General features: G+C 34.8%; 1 protein-coding gene across 1 annotated transcript in view; it reads left to right on the plus strand.

The window, feature by feature from the left end:
* The window catches only part of PCNX4 (pecanex 4), a 28,987-nt gene extending 3,681 nt beyond the window's left edge, over window positions 1–25,306 (plus strand). The window contains exons 2-11 of the mRNA XM_069465014.1: window positions 5,488–6,232; window positions 11,765–11,944; window positions 12,035–12,549; window positions 12,793–12,893; window positions 13,015–13,134; window positions 17,614–17,977; window positions 20,693–20,796; window positions 22,866–23,908; window positions 24,265–24,451; window positions 24,759–25,306. Coding sequence (XP_069321115.1) covers window positions 5,544–6,232; window positions 11,765–11,944; window positions 12,035–12,549; window positions 12,793–12,893; window positions 13,015–13,134; window positions 17,614–17,977; window positions 20,693–20,796; window positions 22,866–23,908; window positions 24,265–24,451; window positions 24,759–25,010 — 3,555 coding nt within the window. The 5' untranslated portion in view covers window positions 5,488–5,543 and the 3' untranslated portion in view covers window positions 25,011–25,306. The remainder of the gene's footprint in view (window positions 1–5,487; window positions 6,233–11,764; window positions 11,945–12,034; window positions 12,550–12,792; window positions 12,894–13,014; window positions 13,135–17,613; window positions 17,978–20,692; window positions 20,797–22,865; window positions 23,909–24,264; window positions 24,452–24,758) is intronic.
* The last annotated feature ends 500 nt before the right edge of the window (window positions 25,307–25,806 follow it).

Here is a 25,806-nt window from a genome sequence, read left to right on the forward strand (position 1 = left end):
TTTCTTTTTTCTTTTTTTTTTAGAAACAGGCTCTTGTTATATTGCCCAGGCAAAACTCCTGGCCTTAAGTGATCCTCCCACCTTGGCCTCCCAAAGTGCTGGGAGAACAGGCGTGAGCCACTGTGTCCAGCCTAATTTTAAAACATAAGCAGGAATTAGTTTTTCTTGACAAGTTTAATTGTGTTTAACGATTTTAGGTTATTTATAAATTAACTTTCTGTTTTCTGCTTCTTTTCTCGATAATGAGAATTAAAAGAATTCCAGAGTTGCTTCTAACAAAAACAGATAATTTGAGGGGAAAATGAACTTTACTGTACTGGATTGTTACCTCCTTTGGGTCAGAGAGCAGCCTTATTACCATCACCTAGCACATTGTTGGTACCCAAAAGTTATTAAAAACTTTAAATTTGTGGAAAGTACTAATTTATCATTTAACTATTTCTCTGTCAAAGGAAGGGGGTAACACATTTGGCCTATATTAACAGATATCAAAATGTAATCTTTAGTCTTCACTAGCATCTTTCAATAGTGCTTTAAGAACAAGGTAACATGGAAAATAAAAAGATTGTAACATATGTCAAAGAGTTAATGCCTTTCACATAAAAAATTATTCTAAATTAATAAGAAAAATGATCACTTGATATAGTCTGGATGTTTACTCCTCCAAATCTCATGTTGAAATTCAATCTCCAATGTTGGAGGTGGGGCCAAGTATAAGGTGTTTGAGTCTTGAGGGCGGATCCCTCATGAACGGCTTGGTGCCCTCCCTGAGGTAATGGGTTAATTCTTACTGTATTTGTTCACACCAGAGGTGGGATCCTGGCATTCCTTCATCTCTCTTGCTCCTCCTTTGGCCATGTGACACCCCCGCTTCACCTTTGCCTTCTACCTTGAATCCCTTACCAGAAGCAGATGCTGACACCATGCTTCCTGTACAGTTTGCAGAACTGGGAACTAAATAAACTCCTTTTCTTTATAAAATACCAGTCTCAGGTATTACTTTATAGTGATGCAAAAACAGGCTAATCCAACACTCCAACAGAAAAATAGACAAAGAACATGAAGAGGCAACTTACAGAAAACTAAAAACAGCATTTGTCCACACACACAAAGACATACACATATATGTAAAGAATGTTATCAGAGAGACCATATTCATGATATAATAATAGGATTCTATAAAAAGGAACATCAGAGATGAAAGAAGAGTTCTTAGAAATTAAAAATATGAGAGCAAAAATTTGATAAATTTTGACAAATATATTTGGTCATTAGATATGAAATGTCCAATTTTGAATCAAAAGTTTATTATATCTCAAACAAGAAGCAGTACAATTAATCAAAGTATGTGCCAAAACTGTTGACACAGTTTTGCCATCTTAACAGTAGCTTGCTTATGCCAGCAGCAAAGAAGCCTGGTGAGGGAGTAGCGATGAAATCTCAAAAGGCCTTTTCCACAGCTTGTTGAGAATTGAATAATTTTCTTGGCAAGAAGTGGGCCAAAGCCTGAAAGAAGTGGTAGTCAAGTAGGTGCAAGGTCCCATGAATATATGGTGGATAAGAAAGAGTTTCCAAGTCCAGCTTTTGTAGTTTGAGCAGCATTGTTTGTTGCGACACATGGTCTTGCAAGAGGATTGGCCTGTCTTTGTTGACTAGTCTTGGCTGCTTAATTGCAAGTATCCTCATCATTTCATCCAGTTGGTTGCCGTAGACATCTGCTGTAATTGACCCGGTTTCATGCAGCTGTAGTGGGTAATACCAGCACTGGACCACCAAACAGATACTATTAGCTTTTTTTGACGAATAGTTGGTTTTGGACTGTTGTGGCACTTCATCTTTATCCAACCATCATGCTGAATATTTGCAGTTGTCAAACAGAATCCGTTTTTCATCACACGTAACAACATGGTGTAGAAATGTTCGCCTTTATGTTGTGACAGCAGAGAAACGCAAGCTTCGAGATGATTTCTCTTCTGACACTCATTTAATTCATGCAGTACCCACCTATCCAGCTTCTTTACCTTGCCCATTTGTTTCAAATGGTCCAATATTGTTGGAATACTAATGTCAAACCTTGCTCCTAATTCTCACATAAGTTGAGATGGATTGGCTTCCACTACAGCTTTCAGCTCATCTTATCCACCGTGGTCTCAGGTCACTCACATGGCTCATCTATCTTTAAGATTAAAATCACCAGAATGGAATTTCTCAAACCATCAATGTACTGTGCATTTGTTAGCCACATCATTCCCAAACACCTCATTGATATTTCAAGCTATCTGGTCCACGTCGGAACTCACATTCAAAAATAACATGAATTTTTTATTTATCCATGCTTTCACAAAAATTGCTCTAAAAATAATTTGAAAGATAATCACAAGCCAAACATGCATTTGAAAGAATGAGGATATACCTTCACAATAACAAAAAAGCCCCAAGAAGTGTCAAAGTGAAATGTCAGAGATATCAACTATCAAATTTAGTACTTAAGGAAATCAGACATTCCATACTTAATAACCTAATATTAAAAGACAGTAAGTCTCTCAAAAGCACAACAAAAATACAATTGAAGCAAATGCCTTAGTGCAGAAGCACACAATAAATGTGTGTGGGTTCAGTATCACCTCACCTGTTAGGGTGGCTACTATCAAAAACTAAGTTTTGGCAAGGATATGGAGAAATTGGAACCCTTGTGTGCTATAGGTAGGAATACAAAATGGTACACCTGCTATGCAAAACAGTATGGAGGTTCTTCAAAAAAATAAAAAGAATTACCATATGATCCGGCAATCCTACTTCTGGGTATTTATCCAAAAAAATTGAAATCAGAATTTCGAAGTGATATCTGCCTCCCCATGTTCATTGCAGCATTATTCACTATAGCCAAGATGTGGAAACAACCTGTGTCAATCAACAGATGAGTGGTTAAAGAAAATGTGGCATATACATACAACGGAATATTATTCAACATTTAAAAAGGAAATCCTGCCATATGGGGAAAAAGTCTGTACGTGTTCAGTACAGATGCAATTTTTTTCTGAATATTTTCGATCCGCAAAGTTGGTTGATTCCATGGATACAAAAATCCACAGATAAGTATGGGCAACTGCACTTGCAGGGCTGTCATGTGAGCAAAAGCTGTGATTTGTTCTGTGCAGCACTAAGACCATGAGTGGAAGATATAAGAAGATAGATGTTTACAATTTAAAGAACTTCCTAATAGTATAACAAAAAGGTGCTCTAAGGTACTAATTCTTAAAAATGACCCTCAAACCTTTCATGATGCCCCAAATCTCTTTCCAGGGTTGATATTGGTTAGGTAGAACTGACTGGTGGAAAGACTATTTTAAACTGACTGGAAGAAAGACTATTTTAAAATGGTTTGAAATTTAATTTTTCTTCTCTAGCCTAACATAAGATCTGCTGAGGTAATGCTTTGCTGGCTGATCTTGTGTCAAGCAACTGTTTTTCAAAGTAAGCTATAGAGTATAAGGAAAAGTTAAACTGAAGAGAACCCATGTTAGTTGATGCTTAGATTTTTGTAGCTGTTGAATGAAAATAATCTAAAGCATGTATAGAATCCTGTTACTATTTCATGTTTCCCCAGTTCTGGTAGATTCTTGAAACTGACAACAGAGAGACTGAAAAATGAATTATTGCTTGCCCATGGTAACATAGCTGATAATAATAAGCATCTACTGTGGCATGTAAAGTGTTTTAATTTCTAGTTCATTGTTCTTCCTACCATATGTTGAGCTGCCATATGGATTTTTATTGAAATGCTAGTTATTTTAGCAGGATTTGATTTTTTAAATTATTGGAAAATCCTGAATTTACTGTAATTATTAAATGATACGAGTAACACTTAGTATTTCTATTTTCCACTTGTATTTCCATTTTAATTCAAGGGAATTACAGAGCATATCCTTATTTTATAGGGTGGGATTGGCAAACTATGGCCCACAGGCTAAATATGGCTCATAGCCTATTTGGATAAATACTATAAAAATTTTACTAGAACACAGCCCCTAACCTCCATTTATATATTGTGTTGTTTATGGCTGCTTTTGTGCTACAACAGCACAGTTGAGTAGTTGTAACAGAATATGGTCCACAAAGCTTAAAAGTAAATACTGTCTAGCCCTTTAAAGAAAAAGTTTGCTGACCCTTATAATAGAGAAAAAAATTTAAAAACAAACAATAGAAACTCACTGAGAAATGACCAGTTAAACTACTGGCAGATTTGAGTTCAAAGCTTTTTGAACTTTCCTTTAACCTCAAAATTCTAAAATGTGAGTTAATATCTAATGCCAAATTATTACATTCTAGATGAATTAATAAAGAATATGATTTAAAAAATAAAAAATAATATATATCATTTTGTTTAAAAAAACCAACAACTGAGCCAGGCGCAGTGGCTCACGCTTGTAATTCTAGCACTCCGGGAAGCAAAGGTGGGAGGATCGCTTGATGTCAGGGGTTCCAGACCAGCCTGAGCAAGAGTGAGACCCCATCTCTACTAAAAATAGAAAGAAAAAAAATTAGCTGGGCAACTAAAAATAGAAACCAAAAAGTAGTCGGGTGGGGTGGCACACCCCTGTGTAGTCCCAGCTGCTTAGGAGGCTGAGGCAGGAGGATCACTTGAGCCTAGGAGTTGGAGGTTGCTGTGAGCTAGGCTGATGCCACAGCACTCTAGCCTGGGCAACAGAGCGAGACTCTGTCTCAAAAAAAAAAAAAAAAAATATCCATTCTTGGGATACTTCACTTAATAGAATGGGTTCCAGCTCTCTCCAGGAGAACCAAAGAGATGCCATATCGCCATTATTTCTAATAGCTGAGTAATATTCCATGGTATACATATACCACATTTTGCTAATCCATTCATGAATCGATGGACATTTGGGTTGTTTCCACATCTTTGCGATTAAGTATCCCAAGAATGGAAAAATAAGCACCACATGTACTCACCAGCAAACTGGTTTCCCTGAGTGCACATTTGGGAATAACACCAATTGGGTATCGGACAGAGGTCGGGGCTGGGTGGAAGGGATGGGTGTATACCTACTTGTTGAGTGCGATGCGCACTGCCTGGGGAATGGACACGCTTGAAGTTCTGACTGGGGGGGATGGGGTGGGAGGAGGGGAGGGGTGCACACCTACATGATGAGGGTAATGTGCACTGTCTAGGGAATGGACACAACTGAAGCTCAGACTCAGGGGGATGGGGAGGCATGGGCAATGTATATAGCCTGATCTTTTGTACCCCCATAATGAGCTGAAAAACAAACAAAAAGTAAAAAAAAAAAAAGAAAAACCCAACAACTTAGTGCCAAGTATATGTCAGGCAATGGGAAGTAAAGTCTGAGAAGTGAAGTTATAAATCCTGCCCTTGAAGGAACTAAGGAGATAAAATAGAAATGTGGGTTTTTTTCCCCTCAGGTTTAAAGTATGACATTTTCAAATAGTAACTTTTTTTCTTTTTCTTAGAGACTGCTGTATTACAGAAAAGGATGTGACTTTCAGAATAATCCTGAGTGTGAAGGATGAGTCCAGATGTGCCTCTGCTGAACGATTACAAACAGGACTTCTTTCTGAAGCGCTTTCCACAGACTGTTCTTGGAGGCCCTCGACTCAAATTAGGCTATTGTGCCCCTCCTTATATATATGTTAATCAGATTATCCTTTTTCTAATGCCATGGGTTTTGGGTGGAATAGGAACACTTTTGTACCAATTGGGCATCCTGAAAGACTATTATACAGCAGCATTATCAGGTGGATTAATGCTTTTCACTGCATTTGTCATCCAGTTCACAAGTTTATACGCCAGAAACAAATCGGTGACAGTACAAAGAATACTAACCACAGATATCTTAGCAGAGGAAGATGAATATGAATTTACAAGTTGTGCTGGTGCTGAGACTGTCAAATTTCTAATTCCTGGCAAGAAATATATAGCCAATACAGTTTTTCATTCTGTTCTTGCTGGATTAGTATGTGGTCTCGGAACGTTGTATCTGCTCCCAGATAGAATAACCTTGCTGTATGGCAGTACAGGAGGCACTGCTCTACTATTTTTCTTTGGATGGATGACATTATGTATAGGAGAATATTCATTAATTGTAAATACAGCTACAGAGACTGCGACTTTCCAAACCCAGGATACTTATGAAATCACTCCTCTTATGAGGCCTCTTTATATTTTTTTCTTCATTTCTGTGGATCTTGCTCACAGGTAAAAACCTACCAAATGCTTTATAACTTGCTTTGTTTTTAAGTATACATGATAGAACTCTCCTTAGTATTAAAAAAAAATAAGTCTGTGTTTAAAAATCATCAAGACCAAACAATTGGATGATAAGTTGTTTTGATGATTAATCTTTTAGGACTGATTTTTATAGAACATTCATACTAAAGCAGTAGTTAAATCTTATTGAACAATAAAAAAAAAACAAAAACCTTTTTAAGATAAATTTAATAAACACTTTTTCAATCCTCTGTTTCACTTTAAATAAGTTTTGAATCTATAAGATAGCTTGGCTCAAACCTGTATAAAGAGGTGGAACTTGCCCGTGGGGGAGAAAATTAAGAATTTAAAATTTATGCACATAAATATGTCCAGATTAAGTGAATTAAAGATGAATAGAAAATTTGTTTCTAATTTTTTGATAGCAACAATATTAGAAGGAATATTGATGTTTTAACCAATTTGTTACAGAAGAAAAATAGAAAATAGTTCTAACAAACATAATCGTTTACCAAATTGTTTGATAACACCTTTTGCTTGCTTTTTCTAAATCTGACTTTTATTTTTCAGTTTCTATAGATTGCAGCTTTTTCTTTCCCAGGTAGTATCCAAGTAGAAATGTAAAAGCATGTTATGGACTGAATGTATCTCCTCAAAATTCACACATTGAAGTCCTAAACCCCAATATGATGGTATTTGGAGTTGGGATCTTTGGAAGATACTTAGGTCATGAAGGTTGGGCCCTGGTGTGTTGGCATTGGGGCCTTATTAGAAGAGACACCAGAGAGCTTGATCTCACTCTCTCTCTTTGTCATGGAAGGACACAGCAAGAAGGCAGCCATCTGCAAGCCAAGAAGAGAGTTCTCACCAGAACCTGACTGTACTGGCAGCCTGATCTTGGACCACTCAGTCTATGGTATTTTGTTATGGCAGCCCAAGCTAAGATTTTGGTACTGAGAAGTGGGGTCCCTAAAAATGTGGAAGGAGCTTTGTAACTGTTGGTAATGGGTAGCAGCTGGAAGAGTTTTGATGTACATGGCACGAATACGGACATCAAGGGCGATTCCAATGAAGTCTTAGATGCAAATAAGGAACATGTTATTGGAAACTGAAGGAAAGGCAGTCCTTGTTATAAGGTGTCAAAGAACCTGGCTGAACGGTGTTCTAATGTTTTGTGGAAGGTAGAACTTGCAAGTGCTGAAATTGCATATTTAATTAAGGAAATTTCAAAGCAAAGTGTTGGAATAGCTTGATTTCTCCTAACTGCTTATAATAAAATGCGAAAGGAAAGAGATGAATTGAAGAAAGAATAAATAAAAAAAAAGGAACTAGAAGATTTGGAAAATTCTCAGCCTATCCATAGTGTAAGACATGAGAAAGCATATTTTGAAGAGAACACCAAGGGTATGAAGCCTATCACTCAGTAAAGAGCTTATGGTATTATATGAGCAGAAACACTGCCAGTTTGAATTGAAGGGGTCGGAGACAGGATGAAATGTAGGAAGGCTGTCAAACTTCTTGGGTTTGATAGGATGGGTTGATAGAACTGTTCAGCTGCAAACATGCACTATTCTTCAAGAAAAGCGAAAAATGATGCTGAAGGTGATTCAGAGATCATCAGGGTTACCACCTTACTTTCAACTGGCCTGGTAGCCCCTTTCCAAAGCCTTAGGAGGAGGACCCCTGCCCAGAGCTGTGGGTGTGATGCTACCTGCCATTCAAGGGGCCTAGAAGGCAGAGCATGGAGCCAAAGAGAATTATTCTCAAGCCGTAAGATCTAATGGAATTTGTCTTGCTAGGTTTTGGACTTCTTTGGGACCCATCACCCCTTTCTTTTTTCCTGTTTCTACATTTTGGAGTGGAAACATCTCTCAAATGCCTGTCCCACCATTATATTTTGGAAGCACATAAATTCTCTGTGCTTTCACAAGTTCACAGCTGGAGAGGAATTTTAATTCAGTATGGATTGTGTTTAAGTCTTAGCCATATCTGGTTTAGATGATACTTAGGTGAGACTTAGGACTTCAGACTTTAGAGTTACTGGTGGAATGAGTTAAGACTTTGGGGACTGTTGGGATGGAATGAATGTATTTTTCATGTGAAAAGGACATGAATTTGGCGGGGGCTGGCCAAGGATGCAATGTTGTGGACTGATTTTGTTACCCCAAAATGCTTATGGTTGAAGCCCTGATCCCCAGTGTGATGGTATTTGGAGATGGGGCCTTTGGAAAGTAATAATAGGTTATGAAGGTGGGACCCTGATGTGATGGGATTAGTCCCCTTATGAGAACAGACACCAGAGAGCTTGCTACCTGCCTTCTCTCCTCCCTCTCCATCTCCTCCCTAAAACCTCCCACCATTTAAAGACACAGCAATCTATAAGTTAGGAAGTGATCCGTTAGCAGAACCTGACTATACTGGCAGCCTGCTCTTAAACTCCAGAACTGTGGGAAAATAAATTTCTGTTGTTTAAGCCACCTAGTCTATGGTATTTTGTTATAGCAGCCCAAGCTGACCTAACATAAGGCATTTAGAAATATTTAGTCAGTTTGCGTACTGAAACTGACCTCTTCTTGAGTGTCTGTTTGCTATTCCTTAACTCATAATCTCTTCTAATTGTACTACATTTATAAACCAGAGGACAATATAATGCCCACATAGTTCTTCACCTAATCAAATATGTAAGAGGAGAATTCATCAATAAGAAATTTATTATAAATTGATTTCTTAATACCACTACCATTTACTATAAAAAAAATAATGTATTACAATTAAATGCTTGATTTTGAGAAGTTAGCAGTAAAATTGGGTTTAAATAGTGTGTACACATATGATCCCTTTTAAAAGATTTAAGTTTATAAGATTATTTTCAGGATATATATTCTTGAGTTACTATCTCACTACCATTCCTGAAATCAGACATTATATACCTGCTGTAATACATCTTTACATTTAAAATGATGTCCTAAGTTCTTTAATTTTTACAAAAATCTCAGTTAATTTTTCATTTGGTTTCTGCATTGTTCATTTCTATATGAAAGTACATAAAGGTTTTTTACTAAATTCTTATTGAATTTAATATACAGTTTTAACGTTTAGATGAAAAATATTTTTACTAAGACTAGAAAAATACAAAGGCTGTTCTCACATCTGTTTTTAAAGAAGACAATGAGTAATTTATCCAGAATAATTATCTCCCATTTCATTTTTAGAAAATTTTAGCTTGTGATTAACAAAATAATAAAGAACTGAGGTGATCTTTATACAGAAGGTGTGATACTGCTAGCAAGTGATGGATGAAGTGCCCACACTCTTCAAATTTAAACAGTTGTTGGTTATGTCAGATTGTTTCTTAATTTTGTTTCAGAGGAGGTGAAAAAAAGCTGAAGAGAGGAGATCCACAGTGTAGTAATCTTTTCTTTCCTCATTCTTTATTCTACCCAGTACAGTTGTGAAATAATAACTTAAAGGATTGTTTCTGTGTGTTTTTATCAGACACACATTACAATGCTTAGCTCAGAGATCTCAGGGAATATTTGAATGAATGCTACACATTTGTATTATCTAAGCCACTATAAAAAAAAAAAAGACATCTTTTTTTCTGGACATGTGGATCTTAGTTTGCAGAATTTGAATTTTTTTTTTTTTCCCAAGAGACCAGGTCTTGCTCTGTGACCCATGTTGGAAACAGTGGCACGATCATAGCTCACTGCAGCCTGGAATACCTGGGCTCAAGCAATCCTCCCACCTCATCCTCCGGAGCTCAAGCCACCATGCCTGGCTGAAATATGTTTATAGTTGTTAGGTTTGAAACATAGTTTTGTTTTGTTTCCCTTAAGGGCTAAGACTTTTTTACCCTAGAAAATTTCTGTTACATTAACAGAAATATGCAAATTTAAACATTTTCCCACATTAAAGAATTAACCACAATAATCTTCCATTTGGGGCTGAGTCATGTATACAGGAGAATAATCACAGTATTTGGTTACTTCAATTATATGTGCTTATATTTATTGTGTATAAATACCATGCCATAACTTATTGTTTAGGGACAAAACGATTTAAGAGTAGAGTCTAATTTTGGTAAAATGTTTCCTGAGTATACATTATTTTTATACAAATTATTCTTGAGTATGTTTGCAAGAGAAGTGTTATCTTGGGGTTAAAAAACTCTATACAAACCAGCATGTTTTCCTTGACCTTCCTTGATTTGTGTTACTTGAGTGTTTTCTTCTCAGAATGAAGTGAATGCTATTTTAAAACTATACTACAGAATGTATTGTTCTTTATTTTAGCATCACATTGTTAACCTTGTGTTCATTAATTCTCTGCTTATAAAAATTTGAAGGACATACATTATGAGGCAGAGCACATTAGCTAGCTTAGTCCTAGTTATCTGTGAGCAAACACATTATGCCATTACTGTATTACATCCAGAGTTGCTACACATTTGCTCTTGGGCTATCAACATATACTTAAGTGGAGAAGTATAAGATAAAGACAACTTGCAGAGTTTTCTTTTTCCTCGACTTTGACTAGCAGCTCAGGTACTCAAGTACAATTATGCTATAAGTTTTAAGATTTAGTTTTCCCTTTTGAAAGTTACCTTTGGAACTCCATAAGTACTCTGACTGTATTGGTGTCTGGATACAGTGTTTGGTTACCCTTATTCAAAAAATTCGCAATATATTGGTGATGTTTATCCTCCTATGCTTTCAAATTTTATTAAACTATTCAAAACCATTTAATGATGTCCTATTTAATGAGTAAGTGCTATACCAGTTATCAGTTTCTTCACTTAAGATAGAAGCAATCCCTACTTAATGAGGAGATTGTATTGTACAAACTTGTGTTCTCAATGCCATACCATTGGTTATATAAAATAGAACAGTATTATAAATGCTAGTTAGTTCCCAGGGTAACCCACAGACACACAGTCATAACCTAAGTTGCTCACTTCTGAAACTATACTGACTTCAAATTCTGGGACTTGGGAGCAGGACAATATAGGAGAAAGTACAAGGAAGAAGAGCTTCCTGTCTTTGCTAGCTACTGATGTGTGAATGTAAGGCTTTGACTTTCCCAAAGTTACTTGCAATTTTAAATTATGAAATCTTAAACTCTAAAGAATCATTGGTAGAATTTCAGCCAATGTAGTTTAGATATTTAGGGGAAAAATATTTTTGCTCTGCCCTCAGTTGTTCAGTTTTACAAATCCCTGTATTCAATTTTCTTACTATTCAATGATGGCTTTTAATTACTTCTTCCTTTGCATATTTGAATTCACATATTTTCTAAATGCTAAGCTTGTATACAATTGAATAGGGGTAGTTGCTGGTATAGGGAAAGGACAGTGGTCACAGTTTATATGTGTAGATCATTTATAAACAGGGCCTGAGCCCTTTCTGTAAGTGTATTTTTGTTTTGGGGTGTGTGTTATTCTTTGTTGTTTTGTCTTTCTGGAAAGATCCTCTTCTATATATTATTTTGTATGATTTAAATGTTTTCTTTTTCTTATAGATTTATGGTAAATATACCAGCTTTAGAACAAATGAATCAGATTTTACACATCTTGTTTATATTTTTACCCTTTCTGTGGGCAGCTGGGACTCTGCCCCCGCCCGATGCACTTTTCTTATGGGCAATGGAACAGATTTTAGAGTTTGGCCTTGGAGGCTCATCTATGTCAACCCACCTACGGTAATTATTTAAAAGTATTGATATAATATGTAACTTATTCTCAAAGAACGTTTTGTGAAGTAAATCTTTTTTTCTTCTTTTACTCTGCAGGTTATTAGTAATGTTCATCATTTCTGCTGGAACAGCTATAACATCATATTTCATTCCCAGCACTGTTGGTGCAGTTCTTTTCATGACTGGACTTGGCTTCTTACTAAGTCTTAACCTAGCTGACATGGGTTTTGACTTCAAACACAGTGTGACTAGACACAGAATTGGAGCCAAATCTAAGGCTTTACCCAGTTGTTCAAAAAAACAGTTTACATGGAAGGAATGCCTTTTCTACATCATAATATTAGTCTTGGCTCTCTTAGAAACTAGTTCGCTTCATCACTTTGCTGGTTTCTCACAGATTTCCAAAAGCAGTTCCCAGGTTATTTTTGGCTATATTTTGGTGATATTACTTATAATACTGTGGATACTTAGAGAAATTCAAAATGTGTATATCATTGGAATTTTCCGAAACCCTTTCTATCCAAAAGATGTGCAACCTATGACTATATTCTTAGAGAAGCAAACAAGGCTCATGAGGATTGGTATTGCCAGACGGATTTTGCTAACTCTAGGTAGGAAGATAAAATCTACTACTCTTTTGTGTTGTGAACCATACCTATGAAGTGTTCAAAAATATTAATATTATAGGATTCCAATATTTGTGTGGTATTATATTTCATACAAATATTTATTCTTTTGTTTTTTATTTTTTTAATTAAATGTGCTCATAAAAAAATCATATTTGCCAAAATAAATTAGAAGGAATTACTTTGCTTTAGTTAAATTTGTCTCCTTTTTTTGTTTGTTTGTTTTAGTGTCACCTTTTGCTATGATAGCATTTCTTTCATTGGACAGTTCCTTACAAGAGCTCCACTCTGTGTCTGTCTCTATTGGATTCACAAGAGCTTTTAGAATGGTAATCCTAATATGTACTTAATAGTATTTTCCTCTTGCTAAGTTTAATTGTGATTTTGTTTAACGGTTTTCTTAGATTACCAAATTCTACCTAATAAAAGTGGATAATTTGTATACTGCAGGTATGGCAGAATACAGAAAATGCTTTATTGGAGATAGTCATTGTATCAGCAGTGCACTTGATCTCCAGTACAGACTTATGGTGGAACAGAAGCCTGGATACAGGAATCAGACTCTTAGTGGTAAATGTGTTTTTTAATAGCTTATTGAGATATATTTCACCTACCATAAAATTTTATCCATTTAAAGTATATCGTTTAGTGGTATATATTCGGAGTTTTGCAACCATCCAATTTTAGAACAGTTTCAACATTCCCAAAGGAAACTTCTATACCTTAATTGTCATTCCCCACTCCTACTCTCCATGCCCCCTGCCACCCACTGTAGTTCCAGCAACCACTAATCTACTTTTTGCCTCTATGTATTTGCCCATTCTGGACATTTCGAATGAATGGAATTATGCAGTATGTGGTCTTTTGCATCTGGCTTCCTTCAGTATATGTTTTCAAGGTTCATCCATGTTGTGGCATGTATCAGTATAGTCATGCCCTGGAAAATGACATCCTGGTCAATGACACACCACATATTTTAATACAATGGTGGTTTTCTGATATGATAATGGAGATGATAAATTCTATCCCCTAGTGACGTAGCCCTCATAGCGTAATGCATTATTCACATTTGTGGCAATGCCCATGTAAACACACCTACTGTGCTGCCAGTCATATAAAAGTATAGCACATGCAATTGTTTATAGTACATAATGCTTCATAATGATAAAAAATGATTATGTTACTGGTTTATGTATTTCCTATACTGTGCTTTTTATCATTATTTTAGAGTATACTCCTCCTACTTATAAAAAAAGTTAACTGTAAAACAGCCTCAGGCAGGTCCTTCAGGAGGTATTCCTGAAGAAGGCAGTGTTATGCAGGAAATGACAGCTCCATAAGTGTTTTGCCCCCGAAGACCTTCCAGTGGGACAAGACATGGAGGTGGAAGACAGTGATATTGATGATGGTGTGTAGGCCAAGGCTACGTGTGTTTGTGTCTTAGTTTTTTAACAAAAAAGTTTTTTAACAAAAAAGTTTAAAAAGTTAAAAGAATAAAAAATTTTAAAAATAAAAAAACCTTTAAGAATAAGGATATAAATAAACAAAATATTTCTGTATAGTTGTGCAATGTTTATGTTTTAAGCTGAGTGTCGTTACGAAAGAGTCAAAAAGTTTTTGGGGGGAGGGGATGGGTGTACACCTACATGATGGGTGTGACGCGCACTGTCTGGGGAATGGACACACTTGAAGCTCTTGACTCGGGGGGATGGGGAGGCATGGGCAATGTATATAACCTGAACTTTTGTACCCCCATAAGCTGAAATTAAAAAAAAAAAAATGAAAAAGTCAAAAAGATTTAAAAAATGAAAGTTTATAAAGTAAAAAAGTTATAGTAAACTAAGGTTAATTTATTATTAATAAAGAAAAATCATTTTTATAAATTTGGTGTAGCCTAAATGTACAGTGTTTATAAAGTCCACAGTAGTGTACGGTAATGTCCTAGGCCTTCACATTTACTCACCACTCACTCACTGAGTCACCCAAAGCAACTTAAAGTTCTGCAAGCACCAATCACAGTAAGTGCCCTATTCAAGTGTGCCATTTTTTCTTTTATAATATATTTTTACTTACCTTTTAATATTTAGATTTGTTTTGATATGTAAATACTTACCATTGTATTACAGTTGCCTACAGTATTCAGTACAGTAACATGCTGTACAGGTTTGTAGCCTAGGAGCAATAGGCTATACCATATAGCCTAGGTGTGTGTAGTAAGCTATACTGTCTATAGGTTTAAGTATACACTATGATATTCACACAATGATAAAATTGCCTAATGACACATTTCTCAGAACATATCCCCATTAGTAAGTGATGTATGACTGTACTCGATTCTTTTTTATTGTCAAATAATATTTCATTGTATAGATGTACACATTTAGTTAATTAATTCATTAGCTGATCAATATGTAGGTTGTTTCCATCCTTGACTATTAACAAGCATATTGCTATGAACATTTGTGTACACATTTAGGTATGAACATATGTTTTCATTTCCCTTGGGTCTGTATACCTAGGACTGGAATTTCTGGTCATGTAGGAACTCCACGTTTAATGCTTCAAAGTACTGCAAAACTGCTTTCCAAGTGGTAGTACCATTTTACATTCCCATCAGAGAATGTATGAGGATTCCAATTTCTTCACATCTTCATTAGCACTTACTATCTGATGTTTTCATTATGGCCCTACTAGTGGGTGTGAGCTGTGAGCTTATTGTGATTTTGATTTGCATTTCTCTGCTTGCTAATGATGCATCTTTTTATGTGTTCGTGGGCCATTTGTATATATGTATATTTTTTTGATAAAAGTCTATTCAAATCTTTTGCCCATTTTACTTTGGGTTGTCTTTTTATTATTGAGTTGTGAGAGTTCTTTATTCTAGATACAAATCCCTTGACAGACATGATATGCACAAAATTTCTCCTATTCTGCAGGTTGTCTTTCTCTTTCTTGATAGTGTCCTTTGAAACACAAAGATTTTTAACTTTAATGAAGTTTAATTTATCTCTTTTTCTTTTGTCAGTTGTGTTTTTGGTGTTGTATTTGACAAAGCTTACTATGTTTTCTTCTAAAAGTTTATAGTTTTACCTGTTACATGGGGGCCTATGGTCTGCTTTGAGTTAACTTTTGTATATGGTATGAGGTAGGGTTCCAGATTTATTCTTTGGCATGTAGATGTACAATTGTCTTAGCACCATTTATTGAAAAGACTATTCACCCTTGGTGATATTTCTTGGTAGCCTTGCCAAAAATCAAATGACCAGAAATGTTAAGGTTTATTTCTGGACTATTCTGAGTTCTGTTTCATTAACCTATGTGTCTATCCTTATGCCAGTGCCACACTGTCTTGGTTACTATAACTTTGTAGTAGGTTGTGAAGTTAGGAAGTGTGAGTCCTCCAGCTTTGTCTTTCTTTTTCAAGGGTGTTTTGACTCTTCTGGGACCCCTGCATTGCCATATAAGTATTAGTTATAGCGTATCAGTTTATGCAAAAAGGGCTCTGGGATTTTACTAGATAATACCTTGAATCTGAAGACGAATTTGGGGAATATTGCCATCTTAAAAATATTAGTTCCTCCAATCCATGAACATGAGATGTCTTTTCATTTATTTAGATCTCCTTTAATTTATTTCAACAGCGTTTTATATTTTTCGGTGTATAAGTCTTACACTGCCTTTATTAAATTTATTCCTAAGTATTCTTTTTGATGATATTATAAATGGAATTGTCTTCTTAATTTCATGTTTTGGCTTATTTATTTCTACAGTATGGAATACAATTTTTTTATATTAATCTTGTATCCTGAAACCTCACTAAACTCATTTATTCATTCTAACAGATTCTATCAGAATCGAATAGTGGATTCTTAGGACATTCTATATATAAGATCATGTCTCTGCAGATAAGAGATAGTTTTACTTCTTTATGTCCAGTCTAGATGCCTTTCTTTTCTTTTTCTTGCCTAATTGCAATGGCTAGAACTCTAGTATAATGTTGAATGGAAGGGGTAAGAGTGGATATCTTATGAGTAAAGCATTCAGTCTTTCTCTATTAAGTATGATGTCAGCCTTTTTACCATTAAATATAGTATCAGCTAAGGATTTTTTGAATATGCTTTTATCAGGTTGAAGAAGTTTCCTTTATTACTCAGTTAAGTGTTTTTATCATGAAGGTGTTGGATTTTGTCAAATGCTTTTTTTGTGTCTATTAAAATAATCATGTAGTTTTAGTCCTTTAGTGTATTAACATGGCATAATATGTTGATGACTTTTGGTTATTAAAACAACCTTGCTTTCCTGGAATAAATCCCACTTGGTCATGGTGTATAATCCTTTTTATGTGTTGCAGAATTTGGTTGGCTCGTATTTTGTCTGTCATCTAAATTCATAAAATATGTGTGTGTGTGTGTGTATGTATCTGTAGTTTTCTTTCCTTGTGATGTCATTGTCTGGTTTAGGTATCAGGGTAGCTCCAGTTCCATAAAATGAGTTAGAAAGTATTCCATACTTTTCTATTTTCTGGAAGAGTTGGTGAAGCATTGGTATTGATTATTCTTAAATGTTTTGTAGCATTCAATATGTATCTTAAATATTTTATATTGATAGTATGTAGTATTTTGTAGTACTGAAGCCATCTGAGTCTCACTTTTCTTTGTGGGTAGTTTTTAAATTATTAATTCAATTTCTTGTCATAGGTCTATTCAGATTTTTTATTTCTTCTTGAGCCAGTTTCAGTAATATGTGTCTTTCTAGGAACTTGTCTCTTTCATCTGCATTATCTAATCTGTTATCATATAGTTCAGCCTTAAGATACACTGTCAGTTCTCCTTGGTGTCACTTTTTGTTTTTTTTAAGAAAGCCCAAACTTTAAAATTTGGTCTTATTTATTAATTGTGAGGTCATAGAAGATTATACCAAAGAATATAAGGACTTTTTCCTTAAAAATATTAGAACAATAATAAAATTATTATATAGTTTTTCTTATGTGATCTTGAGAATTTGCAAAGTTTTTAATAATAAATAAAATTCATTTTTGTATCTCTGCAGGTTGGTATCATACGTGATCGTTTGATTCAATTCATCTCTAAATTGCAGTTTGCTGTGACTTTACTTTTGGCATCATGGACAGAGAAAAAACAACATCGAAAAACAACTACCACTTTATGCATACTCAACATTGTCTTTTCTCCATTTGTGTTGGTCTTCATAGTGTTTTCTACACTACTCTCTTCTCCCTTACTACCCCTCTTCACCCTTCCTGTGTTCTTGGTGGGGTTTCCCCGACCTATTCAGAGTTGGCCAGGAGCAGTGGGCACTGCAGCCTGCGTATGTGCAGATACAGTGTTCTACTATCAGATGGTCCCCAGGTTGACTGCTGCACTGCAGACTGCAATGGCAGCTGGAAGTTTAGGTAAGTAAATGGGTTGTGCTTATGACTTCCTTACTAATGTATTTAAAGTGAAAAACAAAAAATAACACACAGAAAAACTATCTTTTGAACCAACCATAAAATAGCATAACAACCATAACACCCAATGTGTAGGCAGAAACACTAAGTATGAAATAGAAGTGTACTTCCTGTTCCTTGTTTTGAGGTGAATAAAGTTATAAAATAAAAATACTAAAGGAAAATTTCATTAAGGTGATTGGATAATTTTTAAATGCATTTTCTTGAATAAATTCATATTATAGTTCCACCATTGAAACATGAAAACCCCTTTCCCCCAGGATTTTTATGAATTTATAATGAGTTCATATCAAGTAGATGTAATAGTTTAGATCCATAAAGAGTTAAAACTAGCTAATAATATCAGATTGAAGAGTTAATGGAAGTTTTGTTCCTACCTCATTAGTTATTGTACAGAGACTTAAGCAGTCTGACAAGATTACTATGCAAGATAACATAAAAACTTTAGTCAGAGATCCCAAAGTGAAGTACTATGCAAATATTAGCAAGAAAATAGATATTTTATGAGAATGAACTTACTTTATGAGTTTTAATGCTTTTATTGCATAGTAATGGCAAATTTCAACTGTAATATACTTCTCTAGGTTGATTTTAGGTAAGGTACAAGCTGATGACAATAGTGTGTCGTCTCCTACCACATGCTTTAGCCATTAAAACTTGTTTTAGAAGTGGTAGATGACTTCCTGGCAAACTGATTCTAGGCAATTTAAGCTTAGAATTTTAATAAAATACTTACTTGGGTTGAACTTTTCTAATTATCTATTATGTGAGATAATTTAGGAAAAAAATTATTTTTACAGTATAAATTTTTCATGAGTAACCATTTTTCTTTCTTGAAGGAAATATTTTACACTTTTAATAATTTTATCCACTTCTAATTAATTTTCACCATATAATGCTGTCCTACTTTTTAAAATGCCAGTGGAGTTAAACTCATATCAGAAATAGTAATAAAGTAAAAATTATATATTATCAAATCGATTACACTCAACCAGGAAGTGTGTTATAAAGTATTTTCTGGTGGGGAAATAGGCAAGGAGATAACATTTCATTCACATCCAATTGGCAAAAATGTAAAAATTTGACACTATTAAGTTTTGGCTAGGGCATGGGGAACAAAAACTTTCAAACCCTAGTAGAAGGGAATATAAATTCATACAATCACCTTAAAGAAGTAGATAGTCTGTAGTAAAGATATATATATTCTGAGTGGTAACACTTGAAGGTGCTGACTCGGGAAGGGGGGGTGGGGAAGGGAGGGATATATACCTCATGATGGGTGCAATGCGCACGACCTGGGGAACAGACACGCCTGGAGCTCTGACTTGGGGGGAAAGGTGGTACAGGAGCAACATATGTAACCTGCAATTCTGTATCCCCCATAACAAGATAAAATAAAAAAGAAAAAAAAAAGATATATATATTCTGTGGCTCAGGAATTTCAATTTTAGATTCCATTATGCAGTGATTCCAATTCTAAAGAAACTCTAGTACATGTGTTTTAGGGGGTCCTCGAGACCAATCCCAGGTTTGGTGATTCACTAGAACTCAGGGTTAAGATTTATTACAGCAAAAGGATACAGAGCAAAATCAGGAAAGGGAAAAGTCACATGGGGTAAAGAAGACCAGGACAAGCTTCCAGGTGGAGTCATGCAGAATGTACTTAATGCCCCAGCAGCATGTTGTGACATGTGTGATATGTTGACTGTCAGAGGAGAACACTTGAGACTCAATGCCCAGGGATTTTATTGTGGGCTGGTCATGTAGGTACCCTCTGCCTATCTAATGCCAATATTCTAGACTCCCAAAAGGAAAGCACATGTTCAGTATATACTGTATTGTTTGCACAAACAGATATGATGAGAGACTCTTGGCAGGTAGGGTGGTTCCCAGATGCCAGCCAAGGGCCAATCTTATAAGCAGGCCTTTTGAAGAATAGCAGTCAGTCCTGCTATGTTAACTCTTTTCTGTACCACATGTTATATAAGCAGGCTTGCAAAAAGATAATTTCTGCAGCATTATTTATAATAGTGAAAAATTAGAAACATTTGAAATATTTATCAACCAGGAAATGAATACTCAAATTCAATTATATTTATACAGTGATTTCTTGACAGCAGTTATAATGAGTGAACTTTAGCTGTTTGCAGTAGATATGGGCATTGTGTAGACAGAAAGACTACAGTATTGAGAGGAAAAAATAAGTTTTTAAAAGTATCTGTACAGTATGGTAGCATTTTTTTTTAATTTTCAAAACCATAAAATACTTTATATATATGCAGGTATATAAAAATATCCAAAATGTTTAGCATCATTAATGTGAAATTGGCTTTTATATATTTTATACTTTTCCTAATATGCTTAACCTGTATTTAAGATTTTATATAACAGTTTCTAGTTTGTTGTTTTTCTGGAAAATATACCTTTCAGTTTTTATGTATTATCGCCTGTAGATGTCTCTTCCAACTGCCTTGTAAAATGCTGAATTTAATGCCTCCTGCTATACAATGAATAGTTATTTCTGTTCTTGACCTAATGAAGGTGTAGAAGGAGTCATGAATTAGTTCTAGATGTGTTATCAGTTTTGGAGATTCACTTGGCAAAATAAAAGAAGTTTGAAAAATGATTTTCTTCTTTTTATTTCTTAATTTGTTGTAGGTCTTCTCTCACCTGGATCTCATTACTTGGGCCGTTTTCAGGATCGTTTAATATGGATAATGATTCTTGAACGTGGTTATACTTACTGCTGTATTAACATTAAGGTCAGCCTGCATTTGAAACCTCTCTAGTATTTTCATAGTACATGTGTAAAATTGTAACCTTTATGTACACCTCAAATACTTAATAGCTCAATTTGAAAGAAGAATATCTTTTTAATTACCTGTGAAAACATCTAGGGATTTTAAAAGTATATTTCAATAAGCACATATTGTTAGGTAGACTAATGTTGATTATATAATAGAGCACAGTAACAAAATATATCTTCTTCCTTTTCTTCCAGTCCTATTCATTTTATCCCTGTCTATCTGAGCATCTCAAAAGTGTGAATCAGTAATTTATCTTATTTTATTTTTTTGAGACAAGGTCTTGCTTTGTTGCCCAGGGTAAAAGTGCAGTGGCGAAATATCATAGCTCACAGCCACTTCAAACTTCTGGGTTCAAACAATTCTCCTGCCTCGGCCTCCAAAAGTGCTAGAATTACAGGCATGAGCCACCATGCTCGGCCTGAATCAGTAATATTTTTTAACTACTATGTGAAATAAACAGTCTCAACTTAATAAAAACTGTCTCTGACCCCACTACTCCTACTTGCTGTACCCTATTTCTCTCCTTACTTGAAGAGCAAAATGCCTTACTAGAGATGCTTATTATCATATCTCCAATTTCATTTCTCCCCTTCTATTTTCAACTACTGTAGGTTTTTGACCCATTACCCCACCCAGACTGTTCTTGTTAAGGTCACCATGACTGCCACATAGCTAAATTCAATGATCGACTCTCAGCCCTACTCTTAAGCAGCATTTGACAGAGTTAATCTCTTCTCTTCACTTGTTTCATAGGTTACTTCTTGTCAGCCAACTTTGATGGTTCCTTCTCTTTTCTTTGATCTCTTAATATCAGAGTGCCTCAGAGCCTAGTAGTCCTCGGTGACAACTCTATCCTCCAAGAATACTGGAGTCATATTTGACTCCTTTTTTGTTTCTATATACCACACCCAATCTAACAAGCATAGGTCTTTTGTGCTTTGTGACATATGTGGTTTAAAAATACACGTTTTTGGTGGCAGTCTTCTTTCTTTCTTTTTTTTTTTAAGACAGGCTGGGTTAGGCTACACCGTCTATTAAGATTTACATAACACTTTAAAGTTCACAAAATTTACTTAATCTATTATATTCCCAACCCTATGTGCTAGGATTATTTTTCTTTGAAAGAGAAAGAAAAGGAATCTCAGAAGGTAGATGACCTACTCAAGGTATTTGCCTGTAGCTAGTGGAAACATGACTTAACAAGAGGTTCTGATGGCTCAGATGGTTTTCATAAAAATATATAAGTAAATAAGCAATAACAATAATAGTAAACAGTAGCTGGTACATCCTCTTCAAATTATTCCTTTTAAGGAAGTTCTCAAAATGTGTTTAAAATTCACATAAGAACCTATTTATAATATTCCTTTATTCAACATATATTTTCTGCTTACCAGGTACTGGTTTAGGCACTGGGGATATCATACTACACTAAAGAGAGCTGCTTTATTGAGTTTATATTGTAATTGGAGGACACAGACAGTAATCAAATAAATAAATCTGTATTATTATGTTATGAAAATACTGGAGCAGGAGAATGATAAACTCTGGCACATCCATACAATAGAATAATGCTATTAGTCTCATATAAAGTAGGGTGGAAAGGATACAAAACTACTGTACATAGTGTGTAATTCCAATTTTGCTTTTTTCTTGCAAAAAATTATAATTTAAAAGTTTTTAATGTGTGCTTCAGCCTTGACTGTAGATACAGTCTTTTAAAATTATGTTCATAGTTAATAAGTTTGCCCAATTTCTAGTGAAATCTCTGTAATATCTTTTAAAATAGTAGCAGTGTTATTTTTAATCTCTTTATCCAACAGCAAATCTGTTCCACTAAGTTTAAGTTAGGATGTAGTTCTTCAGTTAAAAGAAATTTTTTTGTCATTTTCCATATTTTTATGATGAGAATCTATGGACATTTATAGGACTAGTTACTATACTCTCTGTAACCAATGATCATAAACTCAAAGTACTTTTTATTTCCTTTATTTCCTTTCCTTTTATTTCCTCTAACCCCTTTTTAGGGGTTAGAATTACAAGAAACATCCTGTCACACTGCAGAAGCTCGCAGAGTTGATGAAGTTTTTGAAAGTGCCTTTGAACAAGAAGAATACACAAATGTATGTTCCCTTAATGAACACTTTGGAAATGTCTTGACACCCTGTACTGTTTTGCCTGTGAAACTATATTCTGATGCCAGGAGTATTCTATCTGGCATAATCGATTCTCATGAAAACTTAGTGGAATTTAAAGGTGACCTTGTTAAAGTACTTGTGTGGATACTTGTTCAATATTGCTCCAAAAGGCCTAGCATGGAGGAGAATGTCCACAAAACTGAAAATAAAGGGCAAGCACCTCTACTAATCTTGCCTGCTTTGAACACTTCACCATATCCCAAATCCCTAGAAGACTCAGATAGTTTAAATTCAGAAACTTTTGATGACTGGTCTGATGATGACATTTTTGATGATGAACCAACTATCAAAAAAGAAAAAGAAGAAAAAGATCAGCTGAAAGATTTTCCAGGTACAAATTTCCCTATTCCAGGGTCAATAGTAGAATCACAGAGGGTTGGTAATCATTCTACAGGCACAGTTCCTGAAAACAATCTCTACAGAGCAGTTATACTAGGATACCCTGCTATTGACAAAGGAAAACAAGAAGACATGGCATATATCCCTCTCATGGAGTTTAGTTGTTCACATTCTCACTTACTAAGCTTACCCAAAGAGTGGAGATCTCCCTGTATACCCAATTCCAAAATGAAAGAGATGAGCTCATTGTTTCCAGAAGACTGGTACCAATTTGTTTTAAGGCAACTGGAATGTTTTCATTCAGAAGAAAAGGCCTCAAATGTACTGGAAGAAATTGCAAAGGACAAAGTTTTAAAAGACTTTTATGTTCATACTGTAATGACTTGTTATTTTAGTTTATTTGGAATAGACAATATGATTCCTAGTCCTGGTCTTATCTTGAGTGTTTACAGTGGTGTTTTGCCTTGGTCTGTTGCCTTGGATTGGCTCACAGAAAAACCAGAACTGTTCCAACTAGCACTGAAAGCATTCAGGTAACGAATTTTGATTATATATAAGTTGTAACATTGGCAGAAAATGTTGATTTTTTTTTTTAATCACCTAAAAGAAGACAATCCTTCATTTCTAATTTTTTTTTTACATTACTTTCTTAAAAATGAAAAGAAATGCTTAGTATGTATTATATCAGGAGTACATTTGTTTATATGGAGAAGCTGTTTTTCATATGGTTCACTGGATTTCTTCACTTTGTATCATTTTACCCTCAACATTTTATCTGAATTATGTATAATTTCAGTTCAATGTCTTATAACCATTTATTAACAAAATCTGTTTCATCTATAAAGTTGATAGAAAATATTCTAAAATTCTTTGGTTATCCATTTTGTAGGTATACTCTGAAACTAATGATTGATAAAGCATGTTTAGGCCCAATAGAAGACTTTAAAGAACTGACCAGCTTCCTTGAAGAATATGAAAGTGACTGGTACATTGGTTTGGTATCGGATGAAAAGTGGAAGGAAGCAATTTTACAAGAAAAGCCATACTTGTTTTCTCTGGGGTATGATCCCAGTATGGTAAGGTTAAAAATGTTGTTAAACATTTTTGTATATTAATCTTAAAGAATGGAAATCAGTTATGAAGTATTTGAACTCAGTAATAGATGACATAACATTCTAGTTACTGATATATTAGTTATAGTTAATTGAGGCATGTGTAATCATAACTTTAGAGGTGGTTCTTGATTCTGAATCTGAGTTTTGATCTTGGTAGGAAGTTTGCCTAAATGCAATGAGATTTTTCTCTAAATTTATAAATAAAATAGAAAGGCCTGAATGTAATCTCTTTTCTTTATTTCCTCTCCTGCCCTTTTATACTTTAAAGGGAGTTTACACTGGAAGAGTACTCATGCTTCAAGAATTATTGATCCAAGTTGGGAAGTTAAATGCTGAAGCTGTTAGAGGTCAGTGGGCCAATCTTTCCTGGGAATTGCTTTATGCCACAAACGATGATGAGGAACGTTATAGTATACAAGCTCATCCACTACTTTTAAGAAACCTTACTATACAAGCGGCAGACCCTCCCCTAGGATATCCGATTTATTCTTCAGAACCTCTCCATATACATTTATATTAGAACCTACTTTGACTTGTGATGTAATGTCATCAAATGAGGTGTTTTTATATTTCATCATAGAAAAGTTAGCAGTGTGATTCCTATAACTTCACTGGACTTTTCCCTGCCCCATTCAGATGCCTGAGAAAAGCTAAGCTCCTTAAAGTTGATTCTTTTAGACAGCTTAATAGTTTAAACATCTTTGTCTAATGTAAAAGTTAGAACTAGTTGGCCAATATTTGTGCCCCCTGGATTGTAATAGGCTTTGGTAAATATGATAAAACATTTGTATGATATTAGATAATGATTTTTTAATGCCTTCTTAAATGTGTGATAGGTCAGTTACTTACAAAAGTCAACAGCTATGTAATGTTTATATACTTAGAAGATATACATGTCAATGTTTTTAAGGGATGATAGTGGATCCTGTCGAAGGTTAACATAATGTATATATATTTATTTGAAATATAATGAATTTTTGTGGCATTTTCAAATGTGCTGTTTTATTTTAACATTTAACATGGTCTGAATATTTTTATATAACATGTTTTCTTTTCATATATTTAATTCAGATACCTTAAAAATTTTTAATAGAATCTTTTCCCTCCTTTCCAGATATCCTTTTGATACACATGAAAGAAACAGGGTTCATCCTGTTTATCATGTGAATACTCATAGGATGAACAATGTTAGGGTGATCTGAGTATGACTACTAGAGGCCATTGCATAAATCTGACTCCTGCATTTCTTTCAACTGAAGTTACTGCTTCTAAAGAATGATTTACCCATAAGACCACCAGTTACTAGTGTTAGGGTA

Source organism: Eulemur rufifrons, chromosome 2 (assembly GCF_041146395.1).
Source record: "Eulemur rufifrons isolate Redbay chromosome 2, OSU_ERuf_1, whole genome shotgun sequence".
NCBI classification, from domain to species: Eukaryota; Metazoa; Chordata; class Mammalia; order Primates; family Lemuridae; genus Eulemur; species Eulemur rufifrons.